This window comes from Octopus bimaculoides, chromosome 6 (assembly GCF_001194135.2).
Source record: "Octopus bimaculoides isolate UCB-OBI-ISO-001 chromosome 6, ASM119413v2, whole genome shotgun sequence".
Classification (NCBI taxonomy): domain Eukaryota; kingdom Metazoa; phylum Mollusca; class Cephalopoda; order Octopoda; family Octopodidae; genus Octopus; species Octopus bimaculoides.
Window position 1 is genome coordinate 12862066 of NC_068986.1, and position 13395 is coordinate 12875460.

At 37.5% G+C, this 13395-nt stretch overlaps 1 protein-coding gene across 1 annotated transcript; it reads left to right on the plus strand.

The window, feature by feature from the left end:
- Positions 1-1820: 1820 nt before the first annotated feature.
- LOC106880447 (putative ATP synthase subunit f, mitochondrial) lies at positions 1821-10186 on the plus strand. Its single transcript, XM_014930367.2, has 4 exons — positions 1821-1978; positions 5547-5642; positions 8081-8197; positions 10024-10186. Exons 1-4 carry the CDS (start codon positions 1894-1896, stop codon positions 10050-10052), a joined length of 327 nt encoding a protein of 108 aa, XP_014785853.1. The 5' UTR covers positions 1821-1893; the 3' UTR covers positions 10053-10186.
- The last annotated feature ends 3209 nt before the right edge of the window (positions 10187-13395 follow it).

Sequence of the window (13395 nt, forward strand, 5' to 3'; positions counted from 1 at the left end):
GGGGTTTTTTTTTTTTTACTTAATAAAGATGGTTTATCCGATTTAGCGTAGAATTTGTAGAACCTGCCTTTAACATCTTTATCATCGCGTTTTCTTTTTCGAAACAAATACAGTCGCCATATCGTGATTCACCTATTATTTAAGCTTATGTCGCTTCATCCGTGGTGTTGTTTTGCATTTATTATAAAATAAATATATACAAATTTATAAAAATAATTAAAAAAAAATAAAATACAGTACAGTACTGTTTCTACTTAGTAGATTTTCACCTATTGCGGTGGGTTTTGGAACATAACACCCGCGATAGTCGAAGAATTACTGAAGCCATCAGATTCTGGAATGGAAAGTGATAATAAATTTTCTTTAAAACTTTCTTCCACCCTTTTAATTTTCTTTGTCGTGTGCACTCTATGTAAGTTAGACCTATTAATATACGGATTTCCGAAACCACATTCCAAAAAGAGTGAACAAAGAAGCCATATTAGTCGGCTTTGATGTAGTCAGCCTCCTACACCAATATCCCCCGTAACATAGGACGAGAAGCAGTAGAGTTCTGGATACACAATCACCCACAAGGAATCGAAGAAAGATTCTCCAAGAAGTTCATACTTGAAGGGCTACAGCTGGTATTAGAAAATAACTACTTTTTTTTTGACAACCAATACTACCTATATATACATGGGACTGCGATGGGTACCAGGGTAGCACCTACATTTGCTTCACTAATAATGGTATATCTGGAAGAAAATATCTACTGCTTATCTCAGATTTCTTTTGGTCAAAACTTCCAATCATACCTAGTGGGAAACTGGAAAAGATATTTGGATGACTGCTTTATATTCTGGAACATCTATAAAAGCAAAACCTACACACATCTTGTGAAATCTCTTCCCAAAGGTTAGTGTCTTTCGACTTTCTAAAAAGGTTATTTTCTCAATCTTAACTCTTTGAGAAAAAATCTAATTATACTAGAATTTGATATGTAAAAATATAAGTTGGTGAGCTCGCACACACATAGTGGTACACATCATATATATCTACAAAATGAAACTTGAAATTTCGATAAAATATTGTCACGTGTGTCAATAAGTATATGTGCATGCTCACTAGTTTGTCTTGTTATACCAAATTCCGATATAATCGTAATTTACACACTCTGAAAGGTATTTGTAGCAAATTTAATTTTAAAATACGCATTTTCGTAAAATTATGAGGAAATAAATTCGACTGGTGTAAATTTCCGGAAACTCCCCCACCCCCACCCTCGCAAAACTTTTTCATAACAAATTCCGATATAACTGGAATTGATGCCGTCTGAAGCGTATTTGTAGAAAATTTCATTGAAAAATATCAATATTTCAGAAAGTTATGAAGAAAAAAAGTTGGAGATGGGATGCACATTTGATGTTTCTGTTCCATTGTTTAGTTCCGTGTGATTTCACTTCAGCAAACGACATCGTTGTTGAACAAAATTTTAAAAGCATAAATCTTTCAGTTAATATTCTACAGCGATGTAATTAATCTAAATTAATGTTGATTAAATTTATAGACTAGTCAACTACCACAAGAATTAACTAGCAATGTAGCAACCACGACAAAAATCGAGTTAAAAGAATAAAAGAGTGAAGCGGGTATCGCAGTTCGATGAGAAGTACGATTAATGATTTCTGAGTCAATACGATCGACTTAGAATTGGTATTTTATTGTATCGAACTTGCGAATGCGAAAAAAAAAAAAAATCGGAATAAATTACGCACGGGAATCTCTCGTCCTTCCTCCCCTCCCCGACACTTCACCTTTCTATCAAGCTGCTGCTCTTAAGGGGAGCTAACTAGTGAACAGGAAACCTTACTGCGCCGACTCAGACAGCGTTGGTCTCTTTGCAGAACTAAGATGGGAGCTTCAATCGGGACCCTTCCAGCAGAATACAATGCTAAGATCCATGGACCTTATAATCCAGGCACTTATTATGGGCCACGTAAGTCTGTTTGTTTATATCGTCTGTCTAAGAATCATAATTAAGCTTTGCTCCATTATTTCAGGGGTTAACAAGTTCTATCTGTTCACTTTGAATAAACTACTCCAAAATAAGTCTGAGAATGAATATAAAATAATATCCATTCCATAATCATTATTCCGACAAAATATATATTCTGTTTTGCCTTTGGCTCATCGGGAACAAAAGGTGTAACAGAATAGCTTTCTTCCAAGATCTAATTAGCAGATTAATTAAACCAAGTCCTTAGATCTGTTGTACCTTTAATACATATAACCTCTTATATAAAATTTACCCTTCTGTAATAATTTTAAATATTCTCATCGCTTTATTTCTTAATATAATTTTCATCTTCTTAACGCATTATTTTAGTTTTCTTATTTAAAGATAGAAGACTTGTTCTCTTTTATTTGTTCGATCAAGGATAAACCAACATTTTTCACGGCAATGTGACCTTCACGATTTTCTTGTACTTTTAACAACTGAAGGAGAGACGGAATTAAGGAAACCTTTGTTGTAACAAATCTGATTTATTTTGTTAATGTTTATCAATTTTTGTGTTTGAGTTGGTTGTCGATGAATATCACCATATCATCTGATATACCTGCCTCCGTTATTTCTTTTTTCTTTTACAGCCGTCTTACAAGACGGGTGTAATACCTGACCGACAGATTTTCAGAATAGCTATCATAACCTCATGGAGAAAGAATACTGACAAAGAATTGGATGGTGGTTTCCATTTGCGAAAGAATTTAATTTTTTTTTTACATTTTTGTCACTCTAACCCCTAAATTCCGTGCCGTTTTCCGATAATTTTTTTTTACTATTACACCCGTCTACCGAGATGGGTGTATTGATAAAAAAAAAATACCTGTAAGGTTTCTTTAGCGATAACCTGAAGTAAATAGAATAATTTTTTTTTCTTTACTGTTTTCACACATTAGACTGCGGCCATGCTGGGGCACTGCCATGAAGATTTTTAGTCGAACAGGACTACCAAATCCACTCGCAAGGTTCTGGTCGGCCTGAGGCTATAGTAAAAGACTCTTACAGGTGGATAAATACAAAATCTTCGTATATTTTTACTTCGCTCTTCGTTTAAGTAAAGCCAGAAATTTTGAGGGGAAGGGAAAGTCGCTTACATCAACCCCCAGTTCTTGACTAGTTCTTTGTTTTATGGCCCTCGAAAGGATGAAAAATAAAGTCAACCTCGATGGGATTTGAACTCAAAACATAAAGGACATAAAGCACTGTAACTCAGTATTGCAAGTGATGTCTATGTATAGAGTTTTCTTAGTTTAGTATTTCTCATCAACCAAACAAAAGATTGTGAAATTACAGAAAGGGTTATGTTAGACAAAATACCTTGCTTGTTTTTAGCTGTGTCCTTTTAATTCTTTTGATATCAACTTACCCGAGACTGCTTCTGATTCTCCAATAGAAATTCCTTGTTTTAAAATGTTTTAAAACATTCCATCAAAATTTAATATTTATGTTTCAAACACCAGCTTAATAATCCTTTTTACGGGAAGAACAAGGCCTCAAATTTGGGGGAAGAGATTAAGTTGAGTGTGCATATTTGACAGTATAAGTGCCTCAAGAGAAATGTTGGACCTAAGAAGCATCAGATGTGGTGTGCAAGAGAGACGATTGTGCTGGTATGGTCATGTGGCGAGAATGGATGAGGATAGCTGTGTGAAAAAGTGTCACACCCTAGTGGTTGAGGTGGTGAAGCATGACCTTTGAGCATTAGGCCTCACTGAGGCAATGACTAGTGACCGAGACCTTTGGAAATATGCTGTGCAAGCCAAGTGAGACCATAACCTGTGGCCTATGCCAGTGGTGTAACCAGCCCACTTAGACATACCTTTCTTTCATTGGACACTAAACTCTGCTTCTGAAGACCTGTTGAGGCAAGTGAAATCGAAATCAAATTCGATGACTGGCATCCGTACTAGTGGAGGGTTAAGAGCACCATCCAAGCGTAATCGTTGCCAAGGCCGCTGACTGGCCCCTGTGCCACTGACACGTAAAAAACACCATTCAAGCATGATCGTTATCAACATCGCCTTACTGGCATGTGTGCCAGTGGTACATGGGAAACAACATTCGAGCGAGGGCGTTTGCCAGTGCCACTGGACTGGCTCCTGTGCAGGTGGCACGTAAAAACACCATTTGAGCATAGCTGTTGCTAGTACCACCTGACTGGCACGTAGAAGCACCCACTACACTCTCAGAGTGGTTGATGTTAGGAAGGGCATCCAGCTGTAGAAACTCTGCCAGATCAGATTGGAGCCTGGTGCAGCCTTCTGGCTCACCAGTCCTCAGTCAAACCATCTAACTCATGCCAGCATGGAAAGCGGATGTTAAACGATGATGATGAATCAAAATTCAGGTTATGTTCAGAACAACAGCTTAATAATGACAAAATTATTTTAATAAATTCAGCACACCTGTTTCTGTTTTCATTCTTCTCTCTCTCTCTCTCTTTCTCTCTCTCTCTCTCCCTCCCTCTCTCTCTCTCTCTCCAGGTAACCTTGTACCTCCTCTACAGCAAGACACTTGCTTCTGTCTCACTATAACCTTTCATTATCTGATACATGATCACCTCCTCTTATTCCTCTCATCCTCATCTAATGTCCATGCTGGCATGAGTTGGACAGTTTGACTGGGTCGGCACTTTGGAAGGCTGCACCAGACTCCAGTCTGATTTGGTATGGTTCTCTACGGCTAGATGCCCTTCCTAATGCCAGCCACTCTGAGAGTGTAACAGGTGCTTTTACGTGCCATTTGCATCTCAAAAGATTTTTTGTCTTGCAAGGTACTTGGTGACCCTGTCAGTGCAGGTGCCACTAAATGGCACCCAGTCCACACAGTAAAGCAGTTGGTTTTTGGAAGGGCATCCAGCTGTAAAAACCTTGCCAAAACTAACCTTGCCTGTGCTTGTACCACATAAGAGGCACTAAGTCCACTCTGCTGAATGGTTGGTCAGCTAGCTGTAAAAATCCTGCCAAAACAGTCACAGAAGTCTGGTGCAGGCCTCAGTCTGGCCAGCTCTTGTGAAACCATCCAACCAATTCTAGCATGGAGGGCAGACGTTAAATGATGATGATGATGAAGATTTTAAAAAGTTATTGAAACAAAGGTGGTGTATTTGAACAGAATATTAAAAATGTTGTGAGTGGCTTTGGTAGATGTGAGATCATCATCATCTTTTAACATCCGCATTTCCATGCTGGTATGAGTTGGACGGTTTGACTGAGGATTGGCAATCCTGGAGGCTGCACCAGGCTCCCATCTGATCTTGCAAGGTTTCTACAGCCGGATGCCCTTCCTAACACCAACCACTCTGAGAATGCAGTCGGTGCATATTACGTTCCACCAACATGATAGTGGGTTCAAATCTGACGAGCAGTCTTTTGAGTTTTCTTTCCAAGTGGTTTTTGGACCCAGTATTTACATGCTGTTATTAATAACTGTTCTTTGTGTTCTACCACAAAAACAACTTCTTTTTTATCTTTATTTTAAAGAATTTTGTTTTTGTTTTTAGATGACCCCCTTAGTGAAGTGAAAATTGGTGAGATTACATCATGGGTTGGCCGAAGGAATATATCTCCAACTGGAATGGTTAGAGCAGCAAACAGAGGTATGTGTGTATTCTTGTTATTGTGTGTTGTTTGTGTAATTAATTAGCCCCAGATCAAAGACATTCCATCCTTGACCATTCCATCTTTAATTTCAAGCATAATGTATCTAAGACTCGATTATTCAATGTCTTCCTTTCGTTATTATATTTCTAAGTAAAACACACCACTTAAAAGTTTCAATTAAATTCTAAAATAATCACAAATTTAGACTGGTTTCATTAAACAACTGTAACTATTTTATTTATTGACATATTAATGTGATTTTTTTAAACACAATTGAAGGAAAGGTTCTTAATTCTATTGCATAATTTTTGTCTCAAATACCAGGCATGTGCCATCAGTAACTACTCAGGGTAGGCAGTTGGTGACTTTTATGTAATAAAACACACAAAAAATTTAAAATAAGCAAAACACAGGCGCATGACTGAGTTGAAGGCAGATTTACTTCTGCCTTTATAATACGTAAAGAAAACAGTGTTGTAGGAATGTACGCAGCATGTGTACTACAGCAGTACTATGCGTAGCTTAAATACTGACATTGAAAAGCACGGGTGAATTATACCTACCTAATCTACAAATAAATAAGGTAATTTGCATTTTATGCATAGTAATCAGAGTAACCTTCATAATTTTATTGAATTAGGTGCATATTTTGCCATAAAAGATAAATGTTGCTATTGATTTATTTTATTCGAGGTAGGCACTGCCTATCTAGGCGGCATGTCCCTGGTAAATACACGTAAACAAGCTATTTTTTTCTCTCCGTTTGTTTACTTTCTGTGTAACAGTTTGTTTTCGTAGTGAGTGCTTCAAACAAGCTTACATTTCTCCATATCTTCCATTGAAAAGCCCTCAAATTTGGAATCACTGCTTGATAGCATGAAACTGTTATCCATTTTAAAAGTTGAAAAAGAAATTGCCAAAGAGAAAACATGGAAAAAAATCTCCCAAAATTCTCAGTTCATCAAACAATGTCAGATAGTGTAACACAACTATTTAGAAAGTGAAGTGAAGTGATGTGTTTTGAATGTACTAATGTGATTTGTGTTGAAATTCACATTTAAATATCAATGGGTGGTCGATGCCAGTGCCGGTGGCATGTAAAAAGCACCATTTGAGTGTAGTTGATTCCAGTACTGCCTGACAGGCTCCCGTGCTGGCCGCACGTAAAACGCACCATTCAAACGTGGTCGATGCCAGTGCCACCTAACTGGCATGTAAAAAGCATCATTTAAGTGTGGTCATTACCAGTGCCGTCTGTCTGGCTCCCATGCTGGCAGCACATAAAAAGCACCATTCAAGTGTGTCAATGCCAGTATCACCTGACTAGCCCTTGTGCTGGTGGCATGTAAAAGCATCCACTACACTCTCAGAGTGGTTGGTGTTAGGAAGGGCATCCAGCTGTAGAAACATCGCCAGATCAGATTGGAGCCTGGTGCAGCCTTCTGGCTTGCCAGTCCTCAGTCAAACCGTCCAATCAATGCCAGCATGGAAAACGGATGTTAAACAATCATCATGCTGATGATAGGTTTGCATACACACACACGCATACATATGCACATGTGCACAACCCACATACACCATGGGCTTCTTCTAGTTTGCATTAAATAAAATAATTTTGTCATTATTTAGCTGGTGTTTGAAATGTAAATTAACAATGAATTTTGATGGCAGGTTTTAATTTGGATCACTTCAAACAGGAAACATTTACATAAGAAATACACTCTAAAACGGTTTGCATTATGAAGGGTATCCACCCGTAGAAACCTTGCCAAAACAGTCATGTGGAGCCTAGTGTAGCTCCTGTTGAACCATCCAACCCATGCCAGCATGGAAAACTAGCATTGAATGATGACAGTCTCAGCTGGGCTGGTCGCAAAAGGTTAAACCCTTTTGTTACTGTATTTCTATTGAGATGCTCTGTATTTTTTTCAATTACTTTAAATATAACAAAGAATTTAGTAAAATAACTTAGTTATCATTCAGCTAGTGTTAGGAACATAAATTGTGACTAAGGTTTTGGTGGAGGATTTTAATTCAAAACTTATGAAAACAAGACATTTGTACTCAGAGCCAGAACCGGTTTCAGCCGGGTTGATATCAAAAGGGTTAAGAATTGTTTTTCTATTATATATTTTAACCCTTTTCTTACCATATTTCTGTTGAGATGTTCTGTGTTTCTTTCAATTAATTTTAAATATAACAAAGAATTTAGTAAAATAACTTAGTCATCATTAAGCTTGTGTTAGGAACATAAATTATGACTAAGGTTTGGTGGAAGATTTTAATTCAAAACTTATGAAAATAAGACATTTATACTCAGAGCCAGTTTCAGCCAGGTTGGTAACGAAAGGTTTAAACCACACTTGCTGTCATGTGCTCTTTCTTATAACTAATTAACTTGTATAATTTTTGTTATTTCTAACTTATTTTCCAGTTCATTGGAGGTGGTTGCAGAGCTATTTCCTGACTAAGAAAGGCGGTTCTGCTGGAGTGGCTCAGTTTTGTGTTTTGATTGCCATGAGTTACTACTTCCTTCAATACAGATCCCACAGTGAGTATATACATATATTCTTTTATTCCTTTACCCATTTCGCTGGAGCACCGCCTTGAAGGGTTTTTCAGTAAAAGAAATCAACCCCAGGACTTCCTTTTGTTCTTTTAAAGCCTAGTACTTATTCTATTGGTCTCATTTGCTGAACTGCTAAGTTTCAGGGACATAAACACACCAACACCGGTCGTCAAGTGATGATGGGATGGGGGACAAGCAAAGACACACACATATTTATATATATGGTAAATGGACGATACGAGGATTTTTATTAATCACTACAATTGTTTCAACACATCTAGCATCGATCCCTCATGGGTGGGATACTCAACAACTGGTTCAGGAGCATCCAAAGGTGCAGATGTTTCGCTTCAGGTCATAAATAGATACAACTCGTTAAAATAACAGTTCTCAATGTTTCTTCTCATTTCATTGTTAAGAAGAGTCACAAATTAAAGGATATATTTTCATTTTTATAGAAGATCAATAATAAAATAACAGATGCAAAAAAGAAGCGAACACGCAACACAGCGAGAAAAGTATTTAAAATAACTGTTAATGGATATGGATGTATAAACGCCCTCGTGTAAGTTGTGTGGCACATGTACACTTGCTCATACAAGCATCCATATGTAGGCATATGCAGACAAGTGGTTTGGTGCACATACATTCACATAGCGAGTTAAATAGCTACTTGGTGTTTATAAAAATGGGAAGGTTAAAGCTAAATTTAATTCATTCATACCTTAAATTATGTTAACGATTACTCAAATACATTCCCACTGCATTGCACGAATGTACATACATATATATATATAATTCAATTAAATCAAGGATATAAAATCTTCTTAAAGGGCTGTCAGCATCTAATTTTGCTAGTTTTATCCAGTGTTGCAGGGAAAAACCAAAAGTTAGTTTCGCATTGATGGAAATGGGAACAGCTCTGGTGCAATGAATTTGATATTGTACAGAACTGAATATCCTTAAATAAGTTAATGTCTGTATGTCAGTTTCTCCATTTTATTTTTTTCATCCATAAATTTATATATATGTATGACGGGCTTCTTTTAGTTTCTGACTGACAGATCCTGGTGGCATGTAAAAAACACCCACTACACTCTCGGAGTGGTTTGCATTAGGAAGGGCATCCAGCTGTAGAAACATTGCCAGATCAGATTGGAGCCTGGTACAGCCTTCTGGCTTGCCAGTCCGCAGTCAAACCGTCCAACCCATGCCAGTATGAAATGTGGATGTTAAATGGTGATTGTGATGATGATATCCCCTCACAAGGCTTTGGTCAGCCCAAGGTTATAGTGGAAAACACTTGCCCAAGGTGCCATGCAGTGGGACTTAAACAGCCACACCTGATGCTATTCTATTACTGTTCTTCCTGGTGCTGGTGCCATGTAAAAAGCACTGGTGATGGTGCCACACAAAAACACCAATGCTGATGCTGCACAAAAAACACCAGTGGTGATGCCACACAAAAGACACCAGTGGTGATGGTGATAGCCCCATGTAAAATATGCCGTCCGTGGCATCTCACAGAAAGCATGATTGTGATGCCATGTAGAGAGCACTGGTGATAGTGTATAAGTAAGATCACAATATTTTACCAGAACAGGATGCCAGCCTATGGGAGCCTTGTGGACTGGGGCACTGTGAAATGAAATGTTTTGCTCAAGAACACAGCACACTACCTCGACCAGGAATTGAAACCATGATCTTACAATCATGAATGCAACACCCTAACCATTGGGTCATATTCCTTCACTTTTTACTGATGTTTCTAGAAATTTACTTTTGGTCTCTCTTTTTTTTCTTTTCAGCTAACCATCGCCATGCCAAGTACCATTAATTCTTGTGAGTGGAATAAAGTCATCTTTGAAAGTACCAAGTTGATGTGCAGTCATAGATTCTGAAGTTCTGCCAGACTGTGGGAAAATTATCAGAAGTTCCTTTAGATTTAATAAACTTAAATTTTAAATTATAGTTTGTTTTCTTTTTTTTCTATGTTTTTGAATATAAAAAATGTTTAGTTTCAACTAATTTAACCCTTTTGTTGCCATCGTTATTTCAATTAAAAATATTGAGGGAAAAAAATGAATATAGTAAAATATATTTTTCATTATTAATCCTTTTCATACCAAAGCTACTTGAGGTCACTGTTGATTTTAAGATTCTTTTTATTCTTTTATTTGTTTGTCATTTGACTGCGACCATGCTGGAGCACCACCTTTAGTCAAGCTAATCGACCCCAGGACTTATTCTTTGTAAGCCTAGTACTTATTCTATCGGTCTCTTTTGCCAAACTGCTAGTTTGGCACACCAGCATCAGTTGTCGAGCGATGTTTGGGCGGGGGGGGGACAAACACAGACACACAAGCACATACACACACACATACATATATACGACGGGCTTCTTTCAGTTTCTGTCTACCAAATCCACTCACAAGTCTTTGGTCGGCCCGAGACTATAGTAGAAGACACATACCCAACGTGCCATGCAGTGGGACTGAACCTAGAACCATGTGGTTGGTAAGCAAGCTACTTACCACACAGCCACTTCTGCACCTCAAACTTCTTGATTTAAAATTATCAAAATATAAACTTCCATCAAAATTTTATTAGGTTGTCTGGAAAGTTCCAAGCATTCATATATATGCAAAATGGGATATACTTCATGAACCATACTTTTAGAAACTTCTCTGAGTTCTCTAGTCGTGATATTTGAGTTTTCTTCGATTTTTACCTTCAAAACCTCTTCATCCAATTTTGAAGGTCTTCCACTGCGACTGTTATCTTCCAAGCTAAACTCTCCAGCTTGAAATTTTGCAAACCACTTTTGAACAGTTGATTCACCTACAGCATCATCATCACCATAAACTTCACAAATGTTTTCGCAAGTCTTTGCAGCATTTCTTTTTTTTTTTTTTTTTTTTTTTTTTTTTTTTAAGAAGTGCATTACTATACAAATATGAAATTTTTGGTTATCTATTTCAAATATCAATAAAGGTTAACCAGAAGGCGGCAAGCAGGCAGAAACGTTAGCACGCCGGGTGAAATGCTTGGCAAATATTTCGTCTGTCTTTATGTTTTGAGTTCAAATTCCGCCGAGGTTGACTTTGCCTTTCGTCCTTTCAGGGTCAATAAATTAAGTACCAGTTGCGTACTGGGTCGATCCCCAAAATTTTTGCCTAGAGTAGAAAAGAATAATGGGTGACCAGAATGAAAGATAAATCTATTTATAGCTAGCAACAAAGACAAGGTGCACTACCACTTCAAGCAACGCCAAAGTTTTACCTGTGTTACGTTTCAGGTGTGTTCAATGAAGCATTAAAAGATTTAGCTTAAAAATACAGAACTTTCTGGATAACCTAGTATTTTGTGTACCAAACACCAGCTTGCTAATGACAAACTGGATAAATTATGGGTATTTAAAAAAATTAAGTGAAATGAAAACTGTTTTTCAACAGGATTCATCATAAATGACATCTGTTTTCCATGCTGGCATGGGTTGGATGTTTTCACAGGAGCAGCATAAAAAACAGACGTTAAATGATGATGGTGGGGCTGAAAGCCACACCAGACTCCAGTTGTCTGTTTTGGCATGGTCGCTGCAGCTGGATACCCTTCCTAACATCAAAGACTTTACAGAGTGGACTGGGTGATGTTTACGTGACACCAACTCTGACAGGGTCCATAAGTAATGCAAGACAAAAACTCCATTAGCTAGAAGATTGGGTGGCTTCATGCTAGTTGAGAGATTAGAGGGACAGGGATTTAGGTGATGCTTGGAACTTAAATTAACTTATAATTTTAAAACGGAAAGTTTACATCCTAGAATCAGGGGTGTTTTCAAGAAGGGGTTAAAGTGGAGTGAAACTAAGAATAGAAGCGTTAATTGGATAATTGTATTCATAGGCTATTGATAAACAATGTAATATGGTGTATGTAAGGAATGAGGTTGAAAATAGATGAACCCTATTCATGGATTTTTTGGGGAAATATTTCTCTCTGCACAATGTATCACTTAACCCTCTCAAACTTGGGCCCCTGTATTTAACTTTACCTGGGTTCCTGAGCAGAATAAATAGCTACAAATGCACCTCAAGAGTTACGATTACAGGAAAACAAATGGACAGAATCACAAAAATATTCAGGAGAGTAACAGTAATAGGCCTGTTTCTTAAGGCGGTGAAACCGTCCAATCCATGCCAGCATGGAAAGCAGATGTTAAACAACAACAATGACGATGATGATGATTATATATGATAGGCCTCCTACAGTTTCCATCTACCAAACTGACTCGCAAGGCTTTGGTCAGCTTGAGGCTATAGTAAAAGACATTTGCACAAGGTGCCACGGAGTGGGACTGAACTGAAGACCATATGGTTGGGGAGTAGATTTCTTACCACAAAGCCACGCTACGCCACTGACATAGGTCACATGGTTAAACTTTTCAAAGCCTTTATCAAAATTAAGGTTATACCTAGACATCTTTCATCAGAATTTGCATTTGCCAGACAGTTTCTTCTGCAACGGAAACCATATTGCATGGAAGTTCTTGAAATAAACCTCTCTCTATCTGGAGAGTCTTATTATTGCTCTGTATATGGTACTAGGTTCAGTCCCACTCTGTGGCACCTTGTGATAGTATTTTCCACTATACATCCAAACTGAAAGAAGCCCCATTATATTTATATATATATAGCTTGCTTACCAACCACATGGTTCTGGGTTCAGTTCCAGCCTTGTGAGTGGATTTGGTAGACGGAAACTGAAAGAAGCCCGTCGTATATATATATATATGTATGTAATATGTTTGTGTATCTGTGTTTGTTCCCAAACATCGCTTGACAACCGATGCTGGTGTGTTTACGTCCCCATCACTTAGCGGTTCGGCAAGAGATGCTGATAAAATAAGTACTAGGCTTACAAAGAATAAGTCCTGGGGTCGATTTGCCCAACTAAAGGCGGTGCTTCAGCATGGCCACAGTCAAATGACTGAAACAAATAAAAGAATAAAATATATATATATATATTATTTTGTTTAAAAGAGTTCCAACACTGTCTGTTTTTTATGTTTTATTTATATTCCTGCAAAACCAATGTGGGATATAGAATATGGAATATACAATATATAATATAAAATAAAAATGGATGGTACTATGAAATAAAGTATTGAATGTCTTATTGAA

Coding starts and splice junctions, on each gene's coding strand:
- LOC106880447 (XM_014930367.2), top strand. CDS start 1,894: ATGGGAGCTTCAATCGGGACCCTTCCAGCAGAATACAATGCTAAGATC. Junction 1,979..5,546: donor AGGCACTTATTATGGGCCAC/GTAAGTCTGTTT, acceptor TTTTGTTTTTAG/ATGACCCCCTTAGTGAAGTG. Junction 8,198..10,023: donor CCTTCAATACAGATCCCACA/GTGAGTATATAC, acceptor TTTTCTTTTCAG/CTAACCATCGCCATGCCAAG.